The sequence below is a fragment of the Neofelis nebulosa genome, chromosome 3 (assembly GCF_028018385.1).
Source record: "Neofelis nebulosa isolate mNeoNeb1 chromosome 3, mNeoNeb1.pri, whole genome shotgun sequence".
In the NCBI taxonomy this organism is placed as follows: domain Eukaryota; kingdom Metazoa; phylum Chordata; class Mammalia; order Carnivora; family Felidae; genus Neofelis; species Neofelis nebulosa.
Window position 1 is genome coordinate 143,256,549 of NC_080784.1, and position 26,254 is coordinate 143,282,802.

General features: G+C 42.3%; 1 protein-coding gene across 1 annotated transcript in view; it reads right to left on the bottom strand.

The window, feature by feature from the left end:
* FRAS1 (Fraser extracellular matrix complex subunit 1) overlaps positions 1-26,254 on the bottom strand; it is a 426,196-nt gene that overhangs the window by 167,524 nt on the left and 232,418 nt on the right. The window contains exons 19-22 of the mRNA XM_058722162.1: positions 22,923-23,063; positions 20,207-20,350; positions 450-602; positions 10-156 (exon numbers count right to left, since the gene is read on the bottom strand). Of these exons, the coding sequence (XP_058578145.1) occupies positions 10-156; positions 450-602; positions 20,207-20,350; positions 22,923-23,063 (585 nt within the window). The remainder of the gene's footprint in view (positions 1-9; positions 157-449; positions 603-20,206; positions 20,351-22,922; positions 23,064-26,254) is intronic.

Genomic DNA, 26,254 nt, shown 5'->3' on the forward strand with positions numbered 1-26,254 from the left:
AAAACCTACGCTGACAAGCACGGCCATCATCGAGATAGTGCCCTGGGAAGCAGGCGGTGCTGCAGGTCCCAAGGTGGGACAGCACAAGGTTGGCATCACAGGAGGTGCAGGAGAAGGGTCCTGCGCCCTGGCAGGTTCTGCAGGAGGAGTGACATTCTGCAGAGAAAAAAAGAGACACAAAGAGAATCTATGAAGTCAAACTCCTATTCAAAGCAGCAGCCTGAGAGGCATTAGTAAAAGCCCCAACTGAGAATGTTAGCATGTTAGCTGGTCTGGTTTACTGTCTCACAGCATGCTTCCCGCCTTCTCTCTCTCTCTCTCTCTCTCTCTCTCTCTCTCTCTCTCTCTCTCTCTCTCTCTCTCTCTTTCTCAGTTCAAATCTTCTCCACTACTGCCCCAAAGAGAAACTCGTGAGGCACCACCAGCTCCTGTATCCAACACTTACTCACTTTTACAAGCTCCTCTCTCTGAGTAGAATCCAGAAGGGCAATCAGGAACACAGTGGTCCCCCAGCAGCAGGTACCGGGCATTCTGGCAGCTCAGGCAGATGCTCCCGGTGTTGTGGAGGTCGGCTGCACAGTGCTGGCACAGAGGATGGCAGTCTGGAGAGGGCAGGGGAGCACACAGAAGGCATGGACAGCATGAGCACGAGGCCTCATTACCACACCCAAGGGCAGAAGGGATCGCAATTACCCCCGCTGCAGCACGGAAAGCAGGAAAAGAGCTCGAAGGCAGCATACATCAGGAAAGTAGACGCTTGGGACCTGTACAAATTGTGTGTTTGAGGTTTTTAGGAAATGGCCAGGCCCAGCACAGCTATTCACTTGTCATCCCTTTTCAACTCAACGACCTTCAAGTACTGGGGCGGCATATGATAGATCCTTGCTAGGAGTACAGAGAGAACTGTCAGACTAACAGGAATAGCACCATCAATATCATCAACATTTCCCCCAAGGGTGCTGAGAACTCTGGCCCAGCGTGCTCCGCCCCCCCACCCCCGCCCCTTCACAGTGCTCCTGAGCTGGGCACAGCTCCCTCCACAAGCTGCCTTCTCAGGAATTGGCCTCCCAGAGTCTGTATACCTGTCTCAGGTGTTGATATGGAGGGGCTGGGGTTAGTAGAAAACTGGGTTGAGTTGGTGGAAAACTTGAGTCTTCAAATAGAGGAAAAGTTACAAGGAAGAGCTGCGAGTTGAAAAGTTATTTTCATGAATGACCCGATACATAATTCACAGAAGCCCTGCTGTACGAGTTGTGATTAAGGCTCTAAGACAAAGCATCTGGCGTGGCCAGCACGGCCTCTCTTCTCGCCTATAAAATAGTCATCCTTTAATTAAAGAATCTGGTTGCGTTCAGCTCCCGTTATTGGTGAACATGTCCTCTGCCTCATTTTAGGTGGAATCACCCTTCAAGTTCTGTTTGCCATCCTCCATCCCAAAGGTGGAAGAAAATCCACAAATCCTGAATTACCCACCAAAGTGAAAGAAGAGTAAAGGCCTAGGAAATGGAAGGTTAGACTTCTAACCACAGGCTTTTCCATCTATCCCTGAAGGATTCAAAGCACTGTCTGCACTTGCTAAGGCACTACTCAGGGACCTGATGTCTTGTTCAGCTCAGGGTCTTGTCGATAGAGATTGTGATCTCAAGCAATGTTTAGATTAAAAAATCCTTGTCAATGATGGGTTGCCTGAGTGCTCAGTCAGTTGAGCGTCCAACTCTTGATTTCTACTCAGGTCATAATCTCCTGGTTTGTGAGATCGAGCCCCATGTCGGTCTCTGCCCTGACAGCATGAAGCCTCCTTGGGATTATCTCTCTCTCCTCTCTCTCCTCTCTCTTCTCTCTCTCTCTCTCTCTCTCTCTCTCTCTCTCTCTCTCTCTCTCTCTCTCTGTCTCTGCCCCTCCCCCCCACACAAGCACACAACTCTCTCTCTCTAAATAAATAAACATAAAAAAAATCACTGTCAATCACTGCAGATAACCTGCCCCGTGAAATCTGTTTAAACAGGTCTTTTTCTCTATACCTTCAGTGATACTTAATTGCTGACCAGGTGAGATGGGTTCCCCGCAGGAGAAATAGATCTCAGCCCCACACCTGCACCCACTCATTGCCACAAGAAGCCATTTGGGGACCTACACAGCCACTCCAGAAGTTGAGCTCAAAGCGTCCTCCCCAAAATGCTGACTCTTCTGGGCATGTAAACTAACAGCCCCTGACCCTTCTCTGAACTTTGGGAGTTTCAAATTACAGGCAGCCTTTTCCCCTTATTAGGAACAATTTTCAATCCCTAAAAGCCAAATTAATCCTCATTATAGACCTTTGGTAAATTATAAAGGAAGCAATGACTGTACTGAGAGAAATATGAGGCTACTTCCCCCTGATTCAGTGTATGGTTTCCATACAATGTTCTCTTTCTCTTGTGCCCTCCTCACAGTGCCAGGAGCAAAAGGGGGGATTCAAAAAGCTTCAAAAGTTACTGGAACAAATGGAGGTGACCGTCTTTGACAATGACCTGAACGAGCAGGTGCCCTTGCTAGGGTTGGAAACTGGAGAAACCCGAGCAACATTACTAATTCAAGGCTCCATTATTTGAAAAGTCACGACCTTTTCCTCTTTCAAGCCAGCACTTACCGAGAGTTCTGGGCTCAGGCATGCATCAACAAGATCTGCAGGTGTTCAGTGGTCTAAAAACTAGTTGCATCTAACTGAGGCTTTCTCTGGTGTGCAATTAAAGGAATGAAAAAGAATAATCACCAAGGACGCTTTGAAGAGAAAGTAAGAAGATCTCTGGAGTACTTTGTGGGTACAATAAATAAATATTTATGAATTTGTCTGATCTTGGGGATCTCTAGAAGCTCTTGAAATGAGTGTAATGTGCATTAATTACTTCTCAAGAAAGCTACAGCTAGACTGTGGATGCTCCTTCCCACTCTCACAGCAGCTGCTTGTAAACCCTTGCTCCTGGCTCCAGGCACCACCCCAACCCTGCCCACCTCCTCCTACCTCCTCCCAGATTCTCTTATCTTCTACTTCATTCAGCCCATCAAGCAGGAGCACCTTTGAGTCCTTCCTGCCAGCCTCAAAACATCTTTCTTTACCCATTTTTATTTCATTTCTTGTCTTCTCAGAGGATAAAATGGCTAATTCCTCCACCCACATCCTTGATCCAATTTTCAACATTAGAACATTATTTCAGCATTATTGCATCTTTTATCCCACCTCTCTTCACTCTCCTTGACCTCAACCTCTGAACAGCCTCTGCATCACCTACTCCTCCAAAGTTTTTCTCCACAACCATGCTGCCGTTTCTTGCCTTCCCTTCCCCACCCAACTTCCCTGCCTCCCTAACTCCTCAGCTCCCCAGGATCTGCTTCAGCCTTCATGAAAGTGCTGTGGTATTGCCTTGAAAATGTCTCTCACCCCCTCTTATGACCAAATCTAACAGCTTCCTTTAATTTCTAACCCACCGGAGATCTCTGTAACACAGGACACTCCCGGCCACCCTTCTCTTTGACCCCTGTTCTGCTTTCATATGCTTTATCCTGGTGCTCTTCATGGCCAGGTCCTTGTTCTCTGCCTCTGACTGCCTGATAAATGTAGGGATTCCTCACCACACTCAACTTCTGCCATCCCCTAATCAAGTCTCACTCTCTGAAGGTCCTAAACTACACATGGCTGTTTGCATCATATTTTGGTATACAGCTACTAGAAGCCAGTGGAAAGGGCTCAAGAGTCTGAGACTCCAAAATCACTCAAGGCCTCTGCCTCTGTTCATAGCTCCATGTTAAGCCTCAAGAAAGCATCAGATCAATTGCCAGACATATCACATTGCATTCTGGAGTGAGTACCCAGAGGCAAAGAGAAATCAATAAATGACACCTGAAAATATAAAACAATCAAATGCAGGTTGCCCAAAGCATTGCATTAATGCAAGGAAGTTTAAAGTTTTCCTTACACATGAGAAAGTATCCCAATCTGGAAGTTGGACTCCCTCTTTTTGTTTACAACCTGTATGCATCCCTTATTCATTCATCCATGGTTTAAAAAGTCATACTGAACACCCAATCCTATGAATAGATTCATTCCAAAACGACAAACTAAGTGATCCCATGTTAATATATTCATGCAAACCTCCCATCCCAACTCTCTCACTTACAAGCCCTATCAGAAGGCCACTTAAATATGCTCTGAAATCCTGCTCTAAAGTCAATCCAATCTGGCTTTTATTAAACCAACCAGAAAAGAAAAATAAACTCCTAAAACCTGGGAAATACTTCTGTCTTGAAAGGCTTGAAGTCAAAATCTCGTTATAGGAGAGACTTCTTTGGGAGAGCTCAAAATGAGTAATGATGTGCAGGGAAAGAAGCCAGAAACCAGGGCAAAAAGGGTGTGAGAATTAATACCTGTGTTTTCATTTACAATCCGAAAAGTATAGTTCCTGAGAACAGACCACAGAACTCGGGCATGATAGGCTACAAGTGGCCAGTCCCACTGGGTACCACCTGTAAGCAAGCTTCAGGCTCAGGCCTGGGAGCCACTGAGATCTTCTGCCCAGAAGAGGGGCTGAATGTGGTTCAGACAAGAAGCTTGAGGTTTTATTTTTTGAATACAAAGTGAGCCATGGCAGAAAATATGAAAAACACTTTTACTAAGTATAAGTAAACAAAAACCACCCTAAGTAGCCCTCTCAGAGTAAATAACTACTAACATTGACATTTTTATCTTAGTTCTTTTTCTGTATTAATTTTACATACATATCTCTTTACATAGATGAGATTATATTAAATGTTGTCATTTAATATCTTTTTTTAACTCAATACCATCAGCATTTCTACATATCATTAGGAACTCTTTATAAACATCATTTTAGGGACTGCATAATATCCCAGTTTTAAATAAATAAACAGGAAATTTACCATTTTTCTTATATAGTTGATCCTTGAAAAACCAAGGGTTAGGGGTGCTGACCTCTACACAGTCAAAAATCTGTGTACAACTTTCAACTCCCCAAAAACTTAACTACTAATAGCCTACTATTGACCGGAAGCCTTAAATAGGTGACTGTAATAAGTTAATCAATTAACAAATATTCTGCATGTTATATGCATTACATACTGTATTTTTACAATAAAGTAACCTAGAGAAAAGAAAATGTTAAGAAATCATAAGAAATGGAGAGCCTGGGTGGCTCAGTAGGTTAAGCATCTGCCTGCAGCCCCGGTCACGATCTCATGGTTTGTGGGTTCAAGCCCCGCATCAGGCTCTCTATTGTCAGCACAGAGCCTGCTTCTGACCCTCTGTTCCCCTCTCTCTGCTTCTCCTCCACTCGTTCTCTCTCAAAAAGAAAAGAAAAGAAAAGAAAGAAAATCATAAGAAAAAACATATTCACAGTACTGTACTGTATTTATACAACAACAAAAAATCCACATATAAGTGGACCCGCAGAGTTCAAACCTCTGTTGTTCAAGAGTCAACTGTACTTGAACATTTACTTCCAATTTGTCCACTTTCATGATGAAGGCCCAGATAAGACCTTTGTGCATTTTAGATTAGTTCCCCAAAGACGTTGTCAAGGATGCAATTCATATTATTATTACAGCTTATATTTATTGAGCTCTGAATATATATCGAGTACTATACTAATTATTATAAATGCATAATCTCATTTGCAAAAATAAAGTAGGTGGTATTATTATCCCCATTTTAAAGATGAGGAAATCGAGACTCAGAGGTTGATTTGTTCACACATGTCATCTTCACACTGACTCTAAAGCATGTACTTTTAACCACTACAGGCATGAAAAACATGTAAAATTCTTAATAGGTATTACAAATTCCATTCCAGAAAGTTTGTATCATATTACATTTCCAAGAGCCACTCATAAGACTGTTCCATCATAACTCTGCCTGCACTAAGGAACTGAAAAATAGTAAGGCAATCTTGTTTAATCTGGTTGGTGAAAACTGCTATTACATCATTGGTTTCATTTATATTTCTTTTATTATAAATTAGTCTGAGCATTAAAAAATCTTTCAAACAATAAAAATGTTTAAATGCCTACTGTAGGCATGGAGCTTTCATTATGGTGGGGAAAAAAACAACCCTGGATATATAATTATAGTTGAGTGTGAAATATGTGTAATCAAACAATAATTTGATATATCAACCAATGAGTTCCTTTCTCATTCACTGCAAGTAACTATCCCCATTGAACCAGGAAGCATGGACCATCATGTACTCCCAGAGAAAGTTATCAGAATCAAATCTACAAAGATACCAAATTCCCAGAGTCCAGGGAACAGATGAAAGATGGGAAGAAAAAAACAAAACTTTGAAGTGCATTGGAGCTAACAGACACAGGCCCTCCACCACCAATACAGCCCCTGCATTCTTCACTTCTGTACCCAAGCCCAGAAAAATGCTTCAATCCGGAGAGGAAGAAGGGGCAGAGGCAGAAAGACCATTCACTTTACCCTTGCCTTCCACTCCCACAGAATAGGTTGGAGGCAGCCAAGTGGAATATTCAAGAATCCAACAGTAAAGTGGACTTGGACCGTGCTTCTTGCCTTAAGGAGGGTTTTTCTCCAAATTGAGACCTGCGTCGGAGGGCAGTAGAGATGATGGCACCGTGGGATGAGCAATGATAGAGTGTATGGCAAACACTGAGAGGCAGGACTGCCAGAAGACTGTTAAACATTTTGTAAAATGCTAACAGGCTAAGTACCAGGGTGCCATATAAATCTATAATAGGGGTCCTGATCCAGTCCAGGAGATGGGAAGGCCTCCTAGAGAAGGTGGAGCCATGAACCCCTAGTGAGGGTAAGCTGGACAGGATGAGAAACAGTCCCAAGAAGAGGAAAAACTTAGGCCAAAACCCAGCAGCCCAACAGAACAGGATGCCTTCAAGGAACTGAGAAAAGTTCAATATGGCTGGATCTTGAAGAACATACAAAAGAACCACTTAGGACCTGGCTGTACCAGTTTTAGAATACCACATAAGTCATGGAAAGGAATATGTATTTTATTTCAAAGGCGATCAGGAATGGGTGTGTGCATGTGCGTGTGCATGTGCATGTGCGTGTGTGTGTGTGTGTGTGTGTATTCATTACCAGTCTATTTACAGAGTTCTCTGTGTTTTTTATTACAGATTTAAATGAGAAATTGTTATATGGAAGGTAACTAGTGTTGAGAGAAGACATGAGAACCATAGCAAAGAACCAACAATCTAAGAAAACTCAGGCAAACAGCAGCTCTCAATATGAACCTTTCTGGGGGGAGGGACCAAGGTCCCTGCTGTTCTTTCACCTCCTCCCCTCCATTACATCTAGAAGACTTTCTCTGTTAATAACATTCCACTGTTGAACTGTTCTCATGAGGCTTGTGCTGGACTAGGCATAGTAAGAATATAAAAAATACTATAACATAAGTACATGAAAGCTATCTTGACCAGGAATGAAGATCTTGGATTTCTTTTGAGAAGGAAGGCCAACGTGCCAGTGGTTTGTCTCTCAGGCATGCCCTGGGAAGACCTTTCTGCAAAATGTCAGCTTCTAAAATACCTTTAAAAATTAAAACAAAGTAGAATTTGACCAAATCAGTAGTACCTAGTGGGTAGTCCCTACCTATTTGTTGAAAGAAAGAAAGAAAAAAGATTATTGGAGTTAAAATACTAACAGGTTGTAGGGGATTTGGAGGCTCATGAAAAAGGCTCATCCTGGTTTTCAAAATCCACTTCAGGCCAAGAGGAAAAGGGCGCCACTTGGCTCTATGTGTGTGACAATTTACAACTGCCTTGTTGGTTGAATTTGAGATAATGAAAAGATAAATGTCCCCACAGCCAGCCAAATGTATTAATTATACACTGTAAACATAATCAAGAGGTGGTGTGAGCCCCATATCCAGGCACTGCAGCAGATGACCATGTGTCCCGGGAAACTACTCTGACACCCGTCACTTCATGTGTAGGAAAATCTATAGGCATATTTTCTAAGAATTAAGCTAATTTAGAGGCAACTCTTGCATTCTTCCTGGTAGGTGGTGACCATCTGACAAATCCTAACTCAGATCCTTGCTGGACCCACACTGTAGGAACATAACTACTGTCAGAAATTGTGTCCTCAAAATGGCAGCCGTATTCTCAGGCCAACAAACCAGAGTGAATTCCCCTATAATCCTCCTCACCCCACCTTCCCTGCCCATTCCTCTCCCTGCAGGTGACATTTGGAACAATTTCACAGGATTCACCAGAGGAAGTTTATACTGTCACAGCTTAATTTGAACCAGAGCTGCAGTTACTATAATAGGGGAATGGAGTTTCCAACCCACCAATCTAGCAACCTCTGCAAGGATTAACGTCCCATCCTAAAAGCCCCATCTGTGAAGTAAGGCATTTGCATCTGACCTTGCTGTCTGTAATCAAAAAAGGAGGCTAACCTCAAATATGTCTAAATGGTGAGTGTGTATCCATTAATTGCTTAAAAGCAGCTCCTATTCCGGAGGCCGTCTCTCCAGGTCCTAGCAATGCTCCTCAGTAAGTAAATCTTTATTTGTCACGATTTCAATTACAGTGAAGAGTCTTTAAATATGACTCATTAAGGGTGACAAAGAAAGAAGAGAGACCCGGGATACATTTATACGTAGTCTGTTTCAGATTACTGGTGTAGAATAAGCATGTGGTACAGGGCAGGGCAGATGAAATTCCAGCTGTTTGTATGTGTGCCTGCTTGCTAACAAACCCAGTGAATGAGCACTTTAAACAAACAAATTAATGAACACATTACAAGGGAGACTGGAAAGGGAGTATTAGCTTGGGCTGAAATAAATACATTTCTTCTTTTTAAGCAAGCGGAGGATTCCATTTGTTCCCTAAATATGCACAGCATGCAGACATGCTAAAAATTTAAATATACAAAAAAAATATTTTGACTCAGCAGCTGTAATATCCTCTAATATGTCACCCTGCAGCTGTAGGGAAATTACATGTGGTCATCACTGTGTGATGCTTTCTTCAAATCACAAAGGCTCTGCTTCGAGGATCAGTGAGGATTACCCACAATCATGATGGATGGAAGCACACGGCAGTGAAATGACTTATTTCACGTCTTTGGAGCAAAGTCAAAAAGCTTGAAGATATTAAAGTAAATGCATACTGTCAAAGCAATGGCTTTGGATGTTGGTTTTATGGGGCAGTGACTCCTTAGCTGATAAATAATGACCTATAAAGACAAATTTAGACACACAGTGAGTTTTTAATAATGTCCTGTCAGTCGATTAGGTTCTTAATGCAACCACATTAAATGCGTTTGGAAGCGGTTAAAATAATCAGCACTTGTGGCTGTTCCTCATCATGTGAAACAGAAGTGATTTCTTGCCAGAACTCGGGGCCCTTAAAGTGCGTATAGAATTTGAATTCAGATGCCACCTTTAAAATTGACGAGGTACTACTTGTGAGATAGTACAGAAGAAATCCACAAAATAACATACAGATGGTGGAAGGGAAAAAAGCACCCTCTCTTTCCCCACAGATTGCTTTGTCCTAGCCCACCCGTGAGTGAGCTCTTACAAACCCTGTGTTCTTTTTGTAGCAGCGAGAGGCAGTGCCAGATGGACGGAGTACAGCTCTCTGCTCAGTTCTGGTGCCAGTTCTTGCTGCCAACAAGGGGTCATGAGAACCACTCCTCCGTGTATGACGATGCCTCCTACCTAGCCTTCCAAAAGCTCATTCTTTGCTCTTGGTTTACCTCCCCAACAAGAAAACGTTCACTTCAATGAACATTTATGGAATGTGAGTTGGGTGTGAGGCACTGTGGAAGTTACCTCAGGAGACAGAGCATTGAGTCAGATGCTGCATCTTCCCTTGAGATGCTCACGACAGGGTCTACTTTAGGAAAGCCACACCTGAAATGCAACATATATTTAAGGGGGACCAGAGAATATTTTATCCAAAGAAAATAGGAAGGACTTGAACTTGGTGAGATGCGGCAGTGATTGGAATGTGCAATAGGGCAGGGGGCAAGCAGGGTAACTCAACTGTTTTCGAATTACCCTGATTGAAAAATCAATAGTGGGTGGACAGGAAATTCAGCAGATGGAAGAAATGGACCTGGTAGATTAAGGGAGATGAAGATGGGTAGTTTCCTTTGGAGGTTTTGAGTATGGTGCTCCTGTGCAGTAGTTGTCCAGGAGGTAGACATGTAAAACTGAGGGCCTGGAAATGGCCATCACGTGTGCACTAAACATGGGCTCCGAGGAGAAAACAAAAATGAGGACTGGATTGAGGCTGGGAGGGATGCTGCGGTCCCAGAGGAAAGGGGCTGGGGGACGAGGGGAGGGAGGGAAGGAGGGGGGGAAATGAGTAACAAGAAGAGGAAATAACTGCCTGGAAAGACCAGTTCACAAGGGTGATGCACAGACAGGCTCCAGGCCACAGATGGAGGAGCCAGGGTGAGGGGGACTCCTTTCTCCGAGAAAGTAAGGAAAAAGAAGTATCTAAAAGAAGATGCAGAGACACTTGAGGAGAAACGTGAGGGAGAGTTTTTGTTGTTGTTTTTATCAGATCATGTTATTCTTTTGAATGAGAAAGAAAGCAGAGATGTAAACCAATCTGAGTGAGATTGGAGTTGAGGGAAAGTGGGGACAGTGCACAAGAAAAGGCCAGGGTGGGCAGGACGACAAAACACCAAAGGGAGCTCCAAATAGTACAGTTGCTGAGAAGCAGAGAAGGTCTTACTGGACAGAGGCTGGTGACATGTGCTCAGCTGTGTGCCCTCTGATGTGGCCCCACTTCAATGCCCAGCTCTACTACTTCCTGGCTGTGAAACACTGACTAAATTGGCTAATGTCCCTAGTCTCAGTCTCCTGGGCTATAAAATGGAGATGCTACCAATCATAGGACTGACCTCAAAGGTTTGCAGTCAGGATTAAATGAGATAATACACATGAGGAGCTGGCACGTAGTAAATGCTGAAAAATGTTGGCCACTATTTTTAAATTAAAAAAAATTTTTTTTAAGTTTATTTAGTTTTTAAAAGAGAGAGAGGGGGTGGGGGAAGGATAGAGAGAGAGGTAGACACAGAATCCAAAGCAGGCTCCAAGCTCTGAGCTGTCAGCACAGAGCCTGACATGGGGCTTGAACTCATGAGCTAAAGTCAGACGCTCAACCGATTGAGCCACCCAGGCACCCCACTTAAATTTTTTTTAATGTTTATTCTATTCTATTCTATTCTATTCTATTCTATTCTATTCTATTCTATTCTATTCTATTCTATTTATTTTGAGAGAGAGACAGAGACAGAGTATGAGCCGGGGAAGGACAGAGAGAGAGGGAGACACAGGATCCGAAGCAAGCTCCAGGCTCTGAGCTGTCCACACAGAGCCCAACGCAGGGCTTGAACTCATGGACTGTGAGATTGTGACCTGAGCTGAAGTTGGCACTCAACCGACTGAGGCACCCAGGCACCCCCATTGGCCACTATTCTTTATCCACTGTAGGCCCAGTCAGAACTGACACTGGTACTGATGGTCACGCCTACATCTAAATCACTTTTTTGCCTATAGCATGTAAACCACAGAGATTTACATGTGTGTAAGAAACATGGCTAAGTGCAGCCTTAGCAATCTTGCTATCTTTGGTACTGAGAGGATGACCTGTGGGTCTAAATTCAGTTGTGTTCTTTGAGCAAGACTGTGGCCTGCAGTTCTTATGAAGACAACAACAGTCCTGATTTCATCGGGAGCCCTGCCAAGTAGAAGGTTTTTAAGTAAGGTCTTTCTGTTATTACTAAATCCAGGTAAGATATTATTTAGTAGAAGTCACATGAAGGAGAATATACAAGTTCTTCCTTTTTTTTTTTTTTTTTTAATTTAGGAAGGCCCCAATTTAAGCATAGGTCATGTCTTTTTTTTTTTTTTTTCTGGAAGGAAAAGTAAAGAAGAGAAACACCTTGAAATATTCAATCATCCTTCAACAGACAGGGTGGTCTCTTAAATAAAACACAAATTGGGAGAACAAGGGAGAGACAATCACTGAAAGTTCTGGAGAGAGACTGGATATGCAATTCATAGTTCAAGCAATAGGAGATAGACTGACAAGATGAGGAATAAGAAAAGAAAGTGAATTGCCAAAGAAGAAGATAAGGAAAATAAAGCAGCAAGTGTTTAAAGAAAAAAAAAAGATACTAGAAAATTGAAAAAATATAGAGATAGAAGAATTGGACCAGATGGAATGAAGTGGAAGGCGAACAAGAAAGAGATAAGAAGCAAAAAATGGGTCACACTAAGAAGAAAGACCCTTGACATAATTACCATGTGAAGCATTAGAAGGGATTATCGTAATCATTAGGGCGCCAGATTCGAGTCATGTATTTACACAGCATTTCTTGATCACCATCTATGTGCCAGTGCAGTGATGACTGCACTGAGAATTCCCACAGAATGAGAATTCCCACCTCTACAGCAAGGTTTCCTGGACGATCAAATGAAAAGATAAATGAGAAAATTTTTTGAAAAGTATAAAACTCCAGAAACACACCAATGTTACTATTAACAATAACTTGAGAAACAGACCTAGTCCCAGCTGAAACCCTGCATCTCATACTTAACCCCTGATGGCCCAGGCGGTAAATCCACCTCCTGCTGGTTACTGCCCAGCTCTACGATAGGAAATGGCCACTCAAATTAAGGAAAACAAACATAATGAAACACCAGTTAGCCATTACAAATGATGATAATGTGGATTCTTCCAATATTTGCCAACACACGGAAATACATAAATTAAAGTGATATTTAAGAGAAATGAACAAAGAAATACATAGGTGCTGACTACAACTATAAAAAAATGCAACGTATCCACTGAAAAAGATTAAAGTAAGGGGCGCCTGGGTGGCTCAGTCAGCTCAGGTCATGGTATCTTGGTTCGTGAGTTTGAGCCCCGCACTGGGCTCTCTGCTGTCAGCACAGAGCCAGCTTTAGACCCTCTGTCCCCCATCTCTCTCCCTCTCTTGCACTATTGCAATCTCTCAAAAATAAATAAACATTTAAAGCAAATGCAGAATGCGGGGCACCTGAGTGGCTCATTCGGTTGAGTGTCCAAATTCATCTCAGGTCATGATTTCACGGTTCATGCCTCACACTGGGCTTGCTACTGTGAGCTTGTCAGCTCAGAGCCCACTTCAGATCCTCTGTCCCCCTCTCTCTGACCCTCCCCAACTTGTGCTTTTCAAAAATGAGTAAATAAATATTTAAAAAAATAAAGTAAATGCAGAATGATATAAATTATTAAATTTCAGTGTGCATTAATGTTTTTCTTTAAAGTGTATGTATTTATAAGAATATATACAATAAGAGTATGTGGCAGTCTAAACAGCTTCCTTAGCATTTGAAACAGACAAGGAAGTTCTTGGAACATTCCCCAACAATGCTCTCTATCGCATCCTGTTACGCCAGTCCCTTTTAATCCACTAATCAAAAAATTGTTCTTGAGTCCCTATTGTTGCAAAACTATATTTAGCACCGTAGAGTACAACAAAATGGTTAAACATGTAGATTTTGGAATCATACTAAGTTCAAATCTTGGCCCTGTCTTCCTACTTTTGTCATTTTGAACAAATTACTTACCTTTCTGTGTTTCAGTTTCTTCAAATGTAACAGTAGTATTACTTTGGAGGATCATTGTTAATATTAAATGGCAAAATGCATTCAAAGCAATTAGCACAATGCATGTCACATAAGAAGCCCTCAGAACAGTCACCTATTATTAGATACCACGAAAAGATCACTCACAGGAAACGTGAGCTAGTCAATGCCAAGTACTAGGTAACTGGTAGAAACAATCAGCCCACCAGGAATTAAAACTGGGTCATGCCAAGAGGAAGCTGGTCCTAGAAAGGATGGAATCATGGGGAATAGATGGACAGGATTTTGATGATCAAAATAAGGTAGTAACCGCTACATGTTTATAGTGTGTTTCTCTCACCTTCCTTTCAGTTTGTAGTTGCAGGAGCAGTTACAGCAAGATGTAGGGCAGTGCTAATGCACCTGCCCCACATGCAGAAGCTGGTGTCAAACAAGAACTGGCTCTCACCTCTGGCTTCAAGCCATGGTGCATGGAGGCAGAGAGCCGGCACACTGGCTCACACAGGGCTTCTTCCCAGCTCCTTAATTATGTTCCACTTGAACTTGGGTTTTCATTGCTCGATGTTGGAGTTGTATCAGCTTATTCTAAAACAGGCATTTGTTGCTCCTTTAATTTGTGCATTTTAACATTTTCACCATTTTTTTAGGGCTCCCATCTTTCAGAAATGATGACAATAAATGGGGGAAATCATGGAGGGACTCAAAAGTTTTTCTTTTTATGATTTGGAAGAAAGATGTTAACAGGGCTTCTAATCAGTCCACAAATGGCTTCAGTCAGGTTCAGAGAGCAAATACTTCTCAGACCTAACACTGGAAGATGATTATTGATTGCTCTTTGGTGCTCTTCAACAAGCAAGAGAGTGGCAAACCCGAGCACTCTTGGTGACCTTCTGCTTGCCCAGAAGACAGAAGGAGGAAAGAAGGAAGGAAGGAAGGAAGGAAGGAAGGAAGGAAGGAAGGAAGGAAGGAAGGAAGGAAGGAAGGAAGGAAGGAAGGAAGGAAGGAAGGAAGGAAGAAAAGAGGGAAAGGAAATCCATAATCTGAGTATTGGTTCATTATTTCACTTTACCTTTAGGAAGTGCCAATAAATTGTCAAATATGTTAAAATCATTGCAGGACTTCCCAAAGACTGTTCTGCAAAACACTCATTAGCTCTGAGAGGCTATAACAAATAAAGGGGAGGGGTCTGCAATGAAATGTGTGAGAAATGGTGTCCAGTCTCCTTCATTTTAGAAATTCACAATGTACATCTGCTTTTTTAAGGTTCTAAGAAATTCTGCAATAAAGAATAGTGCTTCACTTTATTTAACTGAGAGTTTCCCAAATTCACTTAGCCAGAAGTCTTTTTTTGCATGCAATACCTATTAACCATTGTTTAAAACTTGAGTCCCATGGAAAACAATATGAAAATGCTCAGAATAATATTTCTTTACTGACACTTGTCTTCTTTTGCTTACATTCTGTCATTACTGCCTAAACAAACAAAATTCAATCCCCCAGAATTGTACAACCCTAACAAATCAGCTGTTTATAATTTTCCAGGTCTCCCCCTCTCCATATTATTCTCAGTATTATCTCCTCTTCCATGTAAGAACTCAAAAGTACAGCCATCCCATCAGGCATTCCACAAAACCCACAGCATTTTTTTAATGCTTCTGCATTTGGATATTGTCCCATGTTTTCTTTTTAATTTTCACCTTCTTCTATGAACAGGGGAAAAGGTTTTAGCTGAGAAAGACAAGTGGAGAAGGCACCTCAAGCTTTGAAATTTGGGAGAATGTTGTTTACATGTGGGCAAAATGTAAACAACAACAAAAATCTATGATGAAAAAGCCTGTTTCCATAGCAATGAACCATGCCTGCTGCAATTTGTCCACTCTTGCCTCTCACCTCAGTTCATTTATCTTTGTTGAAAACCTTCAGCCCTGGCGTAAATCTCACAAACTATATATTTGCTTTGATAAGCTTGCAGGGGGGAAAAAAACAAAAAAACCCCACACATATGACATCTCCATATGTGATAACACATTGAGGTTTTGGACCTGTTCCCAGGATGTGTTTATTCTTGTCTGTGTGATAGATTAGATGTAATTTTCTTTCTTAAACAGCTAAGTGCAATTAAGAGGTCTCTGATGATGATCTTAGGTACAGCTCAGATAGAGAATAAATCCTGTGAGTAAATCCTACCACCCTGCCAAGCTCACACATGATAGAGGGAACAGAGAGGGTTCTTCTCCAGGGGCTAGAATTTCCCAACGATGGTAACATGCATTTCACTGATGGCACTGCATGGGGAGGATTATCTTCTGCTTTGTCTATCATCACAGAGCTCTCCCTAACACCTTCCTGAGTTTAGATAAAAGTCCTTGAAATGTTCCAGAGGTAAACTATGACCTGACTAAAGCCACACTTGAGTTCAAAAAAATGTTCTAGGAATTTAGGTTCAGGGTAAAATAAAAATAGCAGATGAGCTCCTAGTGGCCAGAAATAAACGGGTGTTCATTTAAACCTTCCACCTCCTCATGGACAGCTACTCCTAGATGTCCAATGATCACCCCAAATTCAACTTGTCCAGTTCAAACCCCTTGTCTTCCATTTCCTGCCCTTAGTAAATGGTACTCCCACTCCTCAAATTTATTTGCCCAGAAACCTTGAAAATCATCTCCCAAATTCCCTCTCCCTTAGTCTCCAGGGCTGAGACATTGCTGACTTCTCGACTGCTTCTATTAGGTTGAACCATATAAACTTGCCACTATTTGATCATTTGTGCACAAAACCCAGCAATCTCACACAGGTCGACCTAATATATAATTAATTCTTAGTGAAGCCAAACCCCCTTCTCTTCATCCCCTCAGCAATTTTCTCATTAAAGGGCTTCCTCTCTGATCTGACTTCTTACAACTACCTCTTAAGATCCTTTTGCCCCAGTCTTGTCTTCTACACAATCTTTGGTGGATATTTCTCTTCACAGAAATGCAACCACGACCTTCCCCTCCCTAGAAACCTCCAAGAGACCCCCACAGCCTTGATGACAAAGTATATTCTCCTTAAACATAACATACGAGGCCTTCCTGACTGGCCCTGTTTCCTTCTGCTTCAGGTACCATGACTCCCACACTCAGGGCTGACATTCTGCTTAATTCTTTGTTGGTGCCCGAACAGATCATAGTCTTTGGCCCATTTTCTGGAATGTTCTCCCCTCCAAATCTCCAAACCCCTCTAATTCTCACTCATCTTTCAAAATCATCTCAGTTATGGTGTGCTCTGGAAAGCCTTTACTACCTACCCTCCCCCACACCCAGTGTGGGTTAGGGTCCTGCCCCACAGATTTGCCTCCTCTCCATAGCAACATCATATTCAAACATATGTCCTTCGTTCACTCTGCTGTACTCTTCCTGAATACAAGTACCATATCTTATTCATATGGGCATCCCCAGGGCCCAGCACAGTGCCTGGCATGGAGTGTATGTCTAAAAAATGTTTGATGAAGCTGTAAACGAAGGAATTCATTACGGTGCTACAGAGAGAAGTGTGAAGAGTATGGAAAGGATATATATTTCTTGAAAAAGCAAACTTTGGGGTCAGTGCACTCCTTGAAAAGATCAACAATTGAAATTACTGGTCAAATTATTCTGTAACAAGCACTGACACACCAGTATCTATTCAACAAAGGATTTCTAAGCACCACACAATGGTTACCTTACTGAAAAACTTTCACTTACTATACCCAATTCCTAGGACAGACAAGGTTTGTCCCATGCAACCTATTTTAGTGGGGACTGTTCTTCTAGGGCTGAGGATTTCCAGAGTCATTTAACCTAGTCCCATGATTCTTTATTCTAATGGTCCCCTATTAGCCTTAAAAAATTTATGTGACTCCTAATCACCTAATTTATTATCAAAGAGGGCTCTGGACATTGGAGAGAACAGAACTCATTAAAAATTAAATTTTTCCAATTTCCTTACATAAACATTTACTTATAAAATATGTCCCAGCATAAAATTTTTAGGGTCCACATACAGAATAGGTTGGAAATAGAAAAGTCATCATGAAGGTCCGCCCTTCTATTTTTTTTTTTTTTAATTTTTGTTTAATCTTTATTTATTTTTGAGAGAGAGACAGCGTGCGAGCAGGGAAGGAGCAGAGAGAGAGGGAGACAGAATCGGAAGCAGGCTCCAGGCTCTGAGCTGTCAGCACAGAGCCCGACATAGGGCTCGAACTCACCAACTGTGAGATCATGACCTGAGCCAAGGTCGGACGCTCAACCAACTGAGCCACCCAGGCGCCCCAAAGGTCCGCCCTTCTAACTCCTCTCTCTGACTATAATCTCTCCTTGCTCTAGTTCACCTTCCACAGCTTATAGGTGTCCTGCCCAGAGCACAACCTTAGCCAAGGCACAGTCTTCTCCCAAACTCTCACGACTCTATTACCCACAAGATTCAGTTCAAACTTTCTGGCCTAGAACTCTGCGTTCTCTAGACTCTGGTTCCAACTTAAATTTTCCAATCATTTCATCTAATGTGCCTTAATACAAACCTTGCTCTTCAGCCAGGTGGGACCACTCACTGGCCACAAATGGCCCACATGTTCTACCTTCTGGCCCGTCTCCTATGGAACCATACCCAGAAATCCTGCCTACCCTCCCTCTGTCTAACCAAATCCTAGCTATTACTTAGGAAGAATTTAGGTTCTCCCTTCTCTACAATGCTTTTTGCATCTTTTATGCCTCTGAACTCCTATAGCCCATATTGCCTGTTGGTGCTATTACCCATAAGATTCTTTGTACTATTGTTAACTGCCAGTTGTGTTTTTGGTTCATCTCCTTAAGTAGCATGCAAGATATCCGTGTCCCCTCAAATGGCAACTCAGCACCTTGTGGGTTCTATGTAAATACTTACTAATGTACTGAAACCAGGAGAACCTCTTAGTTCTCATAGTAACTGCTCCTTTGTATCCTAAAGTAAGAAGCGGTTGCTGAACTCAAGCTCACAAACTATAATAACAGTCAGCCCCTGCCATCCCTAGATTCTTCTTCAAGGGTAGGCACTAATGTTTCCTACCTGCCCACTTCCCAAGTCAGCCGTGCCTATAGCTGGCAGTACTGGTAAGAGGCTCACACTGCAGCTGTGGGGTATCTCATGAGTCTCAAGCCTGGACTCTCCGAGCTTCCACTTTTCATTGCCCCTAAAATGTTTGCAGTCTTTACAATTATGTTTTTCCCTGAATACCAGCATCTTTTGGCTGTAGCCCTGCTGTTGACAGTTGTCTTCCTAGGATATAGATTCTGGACCCCAATTTCTAGCTATCAATTAAGGTCATCTGCAAAAAGAAATGGATCACCCAGGACCATGGCACAACCAGCCACACTTGGAGGGTTGTAATTAATTTGCTGTGCTCCCCCCCAAAATGGACACCTGAGGCATTAATGCTGTCCCAGACTAAATGTGTTTGCTCCATACTATGATCTAGGTAATTGACCACACCTCATATCACTGCCCAAAGACAAGTCCTACAGACAGATCAACCTCAGCAGCATATATCCAACCAGATCTTAGCCTTTTCACCTTTCCCAGCAGCATCTCAGAATGCCTCCCATTCAAGCCAGTCAGAGATGTGACAAAAGCTGTTGCAGGCAAATCTCTTTAAGTTTCTCCTACAATTTGGAGAAATGGGTCAAGAAATATGTAATAACCCACTAGTCTATACATTCTTCTCTCTAGACCATAAGCTCTTTGAGGGCATGGTCATTGTCTCATTCACCTTTCCTTTTTTTTTTTTCTTTTCTTTTCTGTATTCTGAGCATCTGGCCATGAGTAGACACTCAAAGATATCTGTCATTTGAATGGATGCATGAACCCTAAACACAGTATGGCTTCTTCATCATTACCCAAATTCCAGGCTACTTTCCTAATATAGACCTTTTTTGAAACCGGAGTTCTAAAATGAGGAGGAAAAAAAAATCCTATCTCTTGAGACAACTGATTTACTTTTAGGTTAATCTCCCTAAATTTTTGTGCCTAGGGTTGATGGCAAAAGTTCTCCACAGCAAGACGCAGAAGATAATGTAGACAAGAGGGAGAATCTTCAGAGTCACTGAAGAAATGTGTTGCTATCTTAAGCTGAAGTGCACCACATAAGGTGCTATTATCATCACTTCAATCTTCATGAATATAAGGTTCCAAGTTTTTTCAGCAGTTTCAAGAGTGTTATTAGAAGATTCCATTTAAATCTACAAATATTTACTAAATGTCTGATAGGAAGCAGTGAAGTAAGTTCCCGGACATGAGACAAATGCCTCCCAAAAAATAGCTCTTCATCTGATGACAAAGGACAAATATGAAGAGACCCTTTTTTTTTTTTTTTTTTGAGTAGCCTCCACGCCCAGGATGGAGCCCAACGCAGGGCTTGAATTCATGACCCTGAGATCAAGACCTCAGCTGAGATCAATGTGGGATGCTTAACCTACTGAGCCACCCAGGCTCCCCCAGATACAAGACAGGCTTCTTGAGCCTGGTATGGAGAACCCCAGTCTTTGGCTTGTGATTTCCAGGACTCTGAAGGAGCTCTCACTCACCAGTGCAGTACCCCACCAGGTTGAGGAATTGTTCTTCTTTACAGCTGGTCCTGCAGCTCCCACCAGCAAGAGTGACATGAGGGTGACAGGAGATACAGTCAGAGTCCAATGGGCCATGGCACTGCCTGCAGGTGGGGTGGCATTCTGGGGAGAGAAATGAGAGCCAGGATTGGAATGAGCCACTCACCATGTAAACACATGAAACATTAATGCACTTCCACAAATTACAGCAAGAGCAGACTTCCGACACTAATCATCTTTCAAAGATTCCTAAGCAAGCCTGGCGTACTGTCAGACCCGACCAAAAGATGACGTTTCTGCTGCCAATGAAAATGCTGTCCAAGGACAGAAGGTGGAATCTAGAACCATCAAAACTGGAGTAATTGGCTACACATTCCAGAAGCCCCAGCAGGAATAGCCCCAATCTATAGAAGTAAGGAAGCTCATTCAGATCAAGGTCACAAAGCAGACAGGTGAGCGAGTGGCAAGATGCCCTCCCTCTCGTTAAAATACCTTGCGTGATTCAAAGAGCTAGACAGGGAAAGGAGGGTGACATTTTGCTTCTCAGAAATTCCTGGCAGGCAAAGGGGAGCCACACACAGCAAGGGACAGCAATACTTCTAACTAGAGTCAGATGCCAGCCACGCTCTCCCTTCAGGCCACAATTTGGATGCCTCCTGTTAGCAGCAACGCTTAATTAAAATACAAAAAAACAGAAAGCCCTCTTCCTGGAGGTTATCGTGAGCCAGGTTTGAAGTTCAATTCCTTAGACAAAACCATGTCAAAGCTATGTTTTCTCCCAGGGAAAGCTCAAATTACTCAGGGGGACTGCCCTGGAAACAAGTAAGTCGCAGGAGGTGTAGGCGGTAAAGATAAGGGCGAGGAGGAGTCAAAGAAGGCTGCAGCTGCAGTCGCACTGATGCTGCCAAGGCAGGCAGCAGGGGATTTAAGGATTTCTCTGCCAAGGACGAGGAGGTCTAAGCGTGTCTGATTCCAAGAGGAGCAGAGGTGAGGGACCAGAGCTGGGCAGCGCTTGCGGGAACCGATGACAAAGATTTCCCTTCTGGCACAGAGCTGGTGGAAAGCACAGGCACAGATTTCGTGTATAGTCAACCACCTCTCACTTCTCATGGTGAGAAGCCAAGGGAAGATAAGGAGTTATATATAAAACAAACAGATAAATAAATAAGGCAAGCAAGTAAGAAGTGAGCTGCTGATTAGAAGGCTAGCATGAGCTATCATCACTCGTCATCCCTCCTATATTCCTGAGGCTCTTAACTTGGAAAACACTTGTCCTAAAGATACTCGCATTCTCAGAATGATTTCTACCTCCCAGTTCTTCCTCCCCGCCAGATTTCCCGCCACCCAGGTGCCCTGCCAACTCGGGGCACCGTCCATCTGCTGGCTGCAAGCGGGCAGAGGCATAGACGGAGGAGAGTTAGAGCTACTCAGACTTGACCCCCCAACAATTTCACACACAGGACAGCCAGTGGGACCAGGGTGAGGGCACAAGAGGACAGACAACAGTTTTCAAGGACAACCCCAATGACGAGAAACCAGGAACATTCCCACTGAGCCTGATAGAGTGTTTAAAGTAGAGCAAACCCATCTAGGGCCTAGAGAGATTAGAAAGGTATTTGAAAAAAGAAAATTCCAGAAGAAATATAATACTGATCCTCAGTCTAGATTTGCATTTACATTGGATTTCCTCTTTGGAGTTTGAGGCTAGATGAACCTGGCAAGTATAAACTTATTTTAAAAATATTTTGTGCACTGGGGCGCCTGGGTGGCTCAGTCAGTTAAGTGTCTGATTCTTGATTTCAGCTCAGGTCATAATCTCACAGTTGTGAGATTGAGCCCTGTGTAAGGCTCTGTGCTGACAGTGTAGAGCCTGCTTGGGATTCTCTTTGTTTCCCTCTCTCTCTGCCCCTCCCCTGCTCATGAGCACATGTTCTCACTCTCTGTCTCTCAAAATAAATAAATAAACATTTAAAAATATTTTGTGCACTTATTATATGCTTTCTTAGGATAGTGCTAAGTATATAGTAAGGACATGTGATACAATTTTATAACAAGCATATAAGCAGGTCTCAACAGTCTAATTTTAGAAACAAAATGGTAATCATGATAGGATGTATTTTGTCTTTTCTTCCATAGATACAAGAAAACACAGCGTTACAATAAGGTGCTTAAATTTTAGTATTTTGTCAATTCCAATAAAACCCTGAACTAATCTCAACCAGTAATTTCTAGGATCTCTGTCACTGAAATATAAAGGTGTTGTTAAAAACTTATTGGACCGACACACCAAAGAAGAAAATAAATATCTTGCTTTCATCTCTACTCTCTTAGGCTGTAGCCAGGGGAAGTGGAGCTGAGAACTCTAGAGTTAGACCCAAATGCCTGGTCCTACAGAGCCGCATTAGAACCTGGATGTAGTAGCTTCATGATCAACACCATCAAACCTACCCCTCCCTGTGTGCATAGGGCAAAGCTGACTCCAATTTTTTACTTCATCTGTATTTCCCTTATTGGAAGAATAGAACTTCACTTGTTCCCCTCACTCTATACCTTTACTCCTAACAAGTTCAAGATAAGGATGTACAGCCCAAACCTAGTGCCCTGGTATGACAAAAGTTTCAATGACAGAGTCTGGCTGCAATACAGAGACATAACCATGGCATAGGGAACATGTCCCAGCATGTTACATACTCACCTGTGCAACCGCCTTCCTGGTTAAAATATCCATCTGGGCACTGGGAGAGACACTGACCATCCAACAGCACTTGAGAAGGCCAGCAGGCTGTGCAGTTAAGTGGGTTTTTCCCTGCACACCTGAAACAGGATTGGTGACAAGCTGGAAGAGAGATAAAGCAGAGGAGACAATCAAGAAAGCTGCCGTATGACAAATTCGGTAGCTCTGTTTCTCCTGTTAACATTCCTGGGTTGGAATAAGTTCTGCACATTCACTTAGTTTTTCCCAAGGACAGAGTACACATCTCACATACTTCTTTCTAAAGGCCATATCCTGCAAAGCAAGCATCTGTGGGACCCAGATTAAGTAAGGCACAAATGCCACGGAACAGAAATAACCATTTGCAGAGGCATACATTTCTTTTCTTCCCAAGTTCCATTCTCAGAGAATGTCAAAGAAAGACCAGAAAGCCGTAAAACAGGTCTCCTTCCCTCAGGACAGTTCCTCCTCCATCATTAAACAATGGGCTGCTTATCAGGCTGCTCAAATTATAGCAAACAGTGATAGAAGCTTTACTTACTCATTCACAAAAATTTATATGGTGCCTACTTTGATGGAGACTGAACATACACAGGTGAGAACTGTCCAACATTTTGAGCTGCTCAAACTAGCTGCATCAACAGACACACAAGCAAGGAACTAGAATGCAATTAATGGGAGGCAAAGTATAGTAGAGAGAGTAAGAGCATCGCATCACAATTCTATGTGACCTTGACTAATTTATATAACTTCTCAAGGCTCCTACTTCCTCATGTATAAAATGAGAATATAAACTGTACATACTGCAGGGGGTGTTGTGGACATTAATTGGGTTTGATGCATGTAAAGTTCTTAGGATAGTGCTAAGTATATAGTAAGGACTTAATACATCTTAGCTGTAATCATTATCATTGAATGCTATGTTGCAAGTAGGTATACATAGGTATACCTACTTTTTATTTTATACATAGGTATAAAAAGAAATATAGAAGCAAAGAAGAAAGAAGATATCTCTGCTTGCCTACATCAGACCTTTAAGAACAAAAGGGTTCTATAAGGAACTTATCAAACTCAACACCCAAAAAAACCAAATAATCCAGTGAGGAAATGGGCAGAAGACATGAATAGACACTTTTCCAGAGAAGACATCCATATGTTCTGGCTGACAGACACATGAAAAGATGCTCAACATCACTCATCCTCAGGGAAATACAAATCTAAACCACAATGAGATACCACCTCACACCTGTTAGCCTAAAATTAACAACACAGGAAACAACAGGTGTTGGCGAGAATGTGGAGAAAGGGGAACCCTCTTACACTGTTGGTGGGAATACAAACTGGTGCAGCCACTCTGGAAAATAGTATAGAGATTTCTCAAAAAGTTAAAAACAGAACTACCTCACAATCCAGAAACTGTACTACTAGGTATTGACTCAAAAGATAAAAATACTGATTCGAAGGAGTACATGCACCCCAATGTTTATAACAGCATTATCAACAATAGCCAAACTATGGAAAGAGCCCAAATATCCATCAACTGATGAACGGATAAAGAAGATGTGGTATGTACGCACACACATACACAATGGAATATTACTCAGCTATCAAAAGGAATGAAGTCTTGTCATTTGCAATGATGTGGATGGAGCTAGAGTATATTATGCTAAATGAAATAAGTCAGTCAGAAAAAGACAAACACCATATGATTTCACTCATATGTGGAATTTAAGAAACAAAACAGATGAACATATGGGAAGGGGGGAAAAGAAAGAGGGAAACAAACCATTTGAGACTCTTAACGACAGAGAACAAACTGAGGGTTGATAGAGGGAGGTGGGTTGGGGGATGGGCTAAATGGGTGATGGGTATTAAGGAGGGCACTTGTGTTGAGCACTGGGTGTTGTATGTAAGTGATGAATCACTAAATTCTACTCCTGACAACAATATTACAGTATATGCTAACTAACTAGAATTTAAATAGAAATTTTAAAAACACCAAAAACGAAAACAACAGTGGACATGTTCCGTGAAAAGAAAAAAAAAAAAAAAAGAATAAAGGCGATATTTGCATGAAGTCCCAAGGGTGGCCAGTGTATTAATCATGCCTTTTTACTTTCTGATACTTTGACATCTGGGGTCCTGCAAATCCTGGAGAGACTACCTTCCCAGGGCTAGTAAATTCCTAGAGATAGTAAATGACTATCATGGTAGAATCCCTTTCATATGCTAACTAGCCAGTCCCAAATCCACACACCATCACCTCCCTTATCACTCACACTGGGGCCACTATCCTCTTGCCCGTTGGAGACATTCCCTATGCCCCAAAGCCCACTGAAGTTATTCAAATTAGCCAATCCTAAGCTGCTTACTCAGTCTCACTTGTACTTTCCCACAGAAACCACACTAAAGGTTCTTGCTTACATTTTCCCCTCACTCTTCTGCCTCTTGGCCAACACTGGTGCTTCTGGGTGTGGCCCCTGTGGGCTCCCTCCTCTTAGAAACTGTGAGTAACACATTCTTTTCAATGGCAATTATCTCCTGATCTGTTGGCCTCATCACACCTGAATAATAATGAAACCTCTATTATGAAACACCTAGTCATTCACCTCTAATCATTCATTTGTTATTGAGTCTCAAATAGGTCTAGGTACTGGGGATATAATGGTGAGTAAGACAAAGACCTGATTCTTAGCCATGTGGATGATTTCAGGCCACCTGCCGCTGTCCATCCGGTGGACAAGATCCACAATTGCAGGGACACCACTCTGAGTCTCCTCTTTGGCCTCTCTGCTCCTTCTATCAAATAGCCAGACAGAGACCAGCAGCTTGGAAGAACCAAATGTGATTTTACACCAATGAAGTCTCCATTTCTACCAACCCGCTATAAAAACGCAACATACGTTTTGTAATGTATGCAAGGCTAATATAAGCTAGGATGTCCTGGTCCATCAGTACTGGTTGTTAAATATTAAACTGCTGATACATGGCTGACATACACTGCTGTTCTAAGTCTTCTAGAACTCCCTGCAGCCTTGACCCCACGCTAATATCCTGCCCTATCTATAAACCAACACCTAAAAGGTTTAACACCTCCACCAGGAGGCTTCCAGGACCCTGCTCCTGAACTAAGACCAATATCTATTTGGATTCGGCAGTACCTTGATTTACTGGTTAATAAATATTTGACTCTCATCTCTGGGTATACTGCAGAACTTTATACCTATTCAACAGTATTTACTACAATATGAAAAACAGAGCTAGAGCTCCAATTTTTAAAATAATTTCCTTTCTTATATTGCCTTGTAAACAAC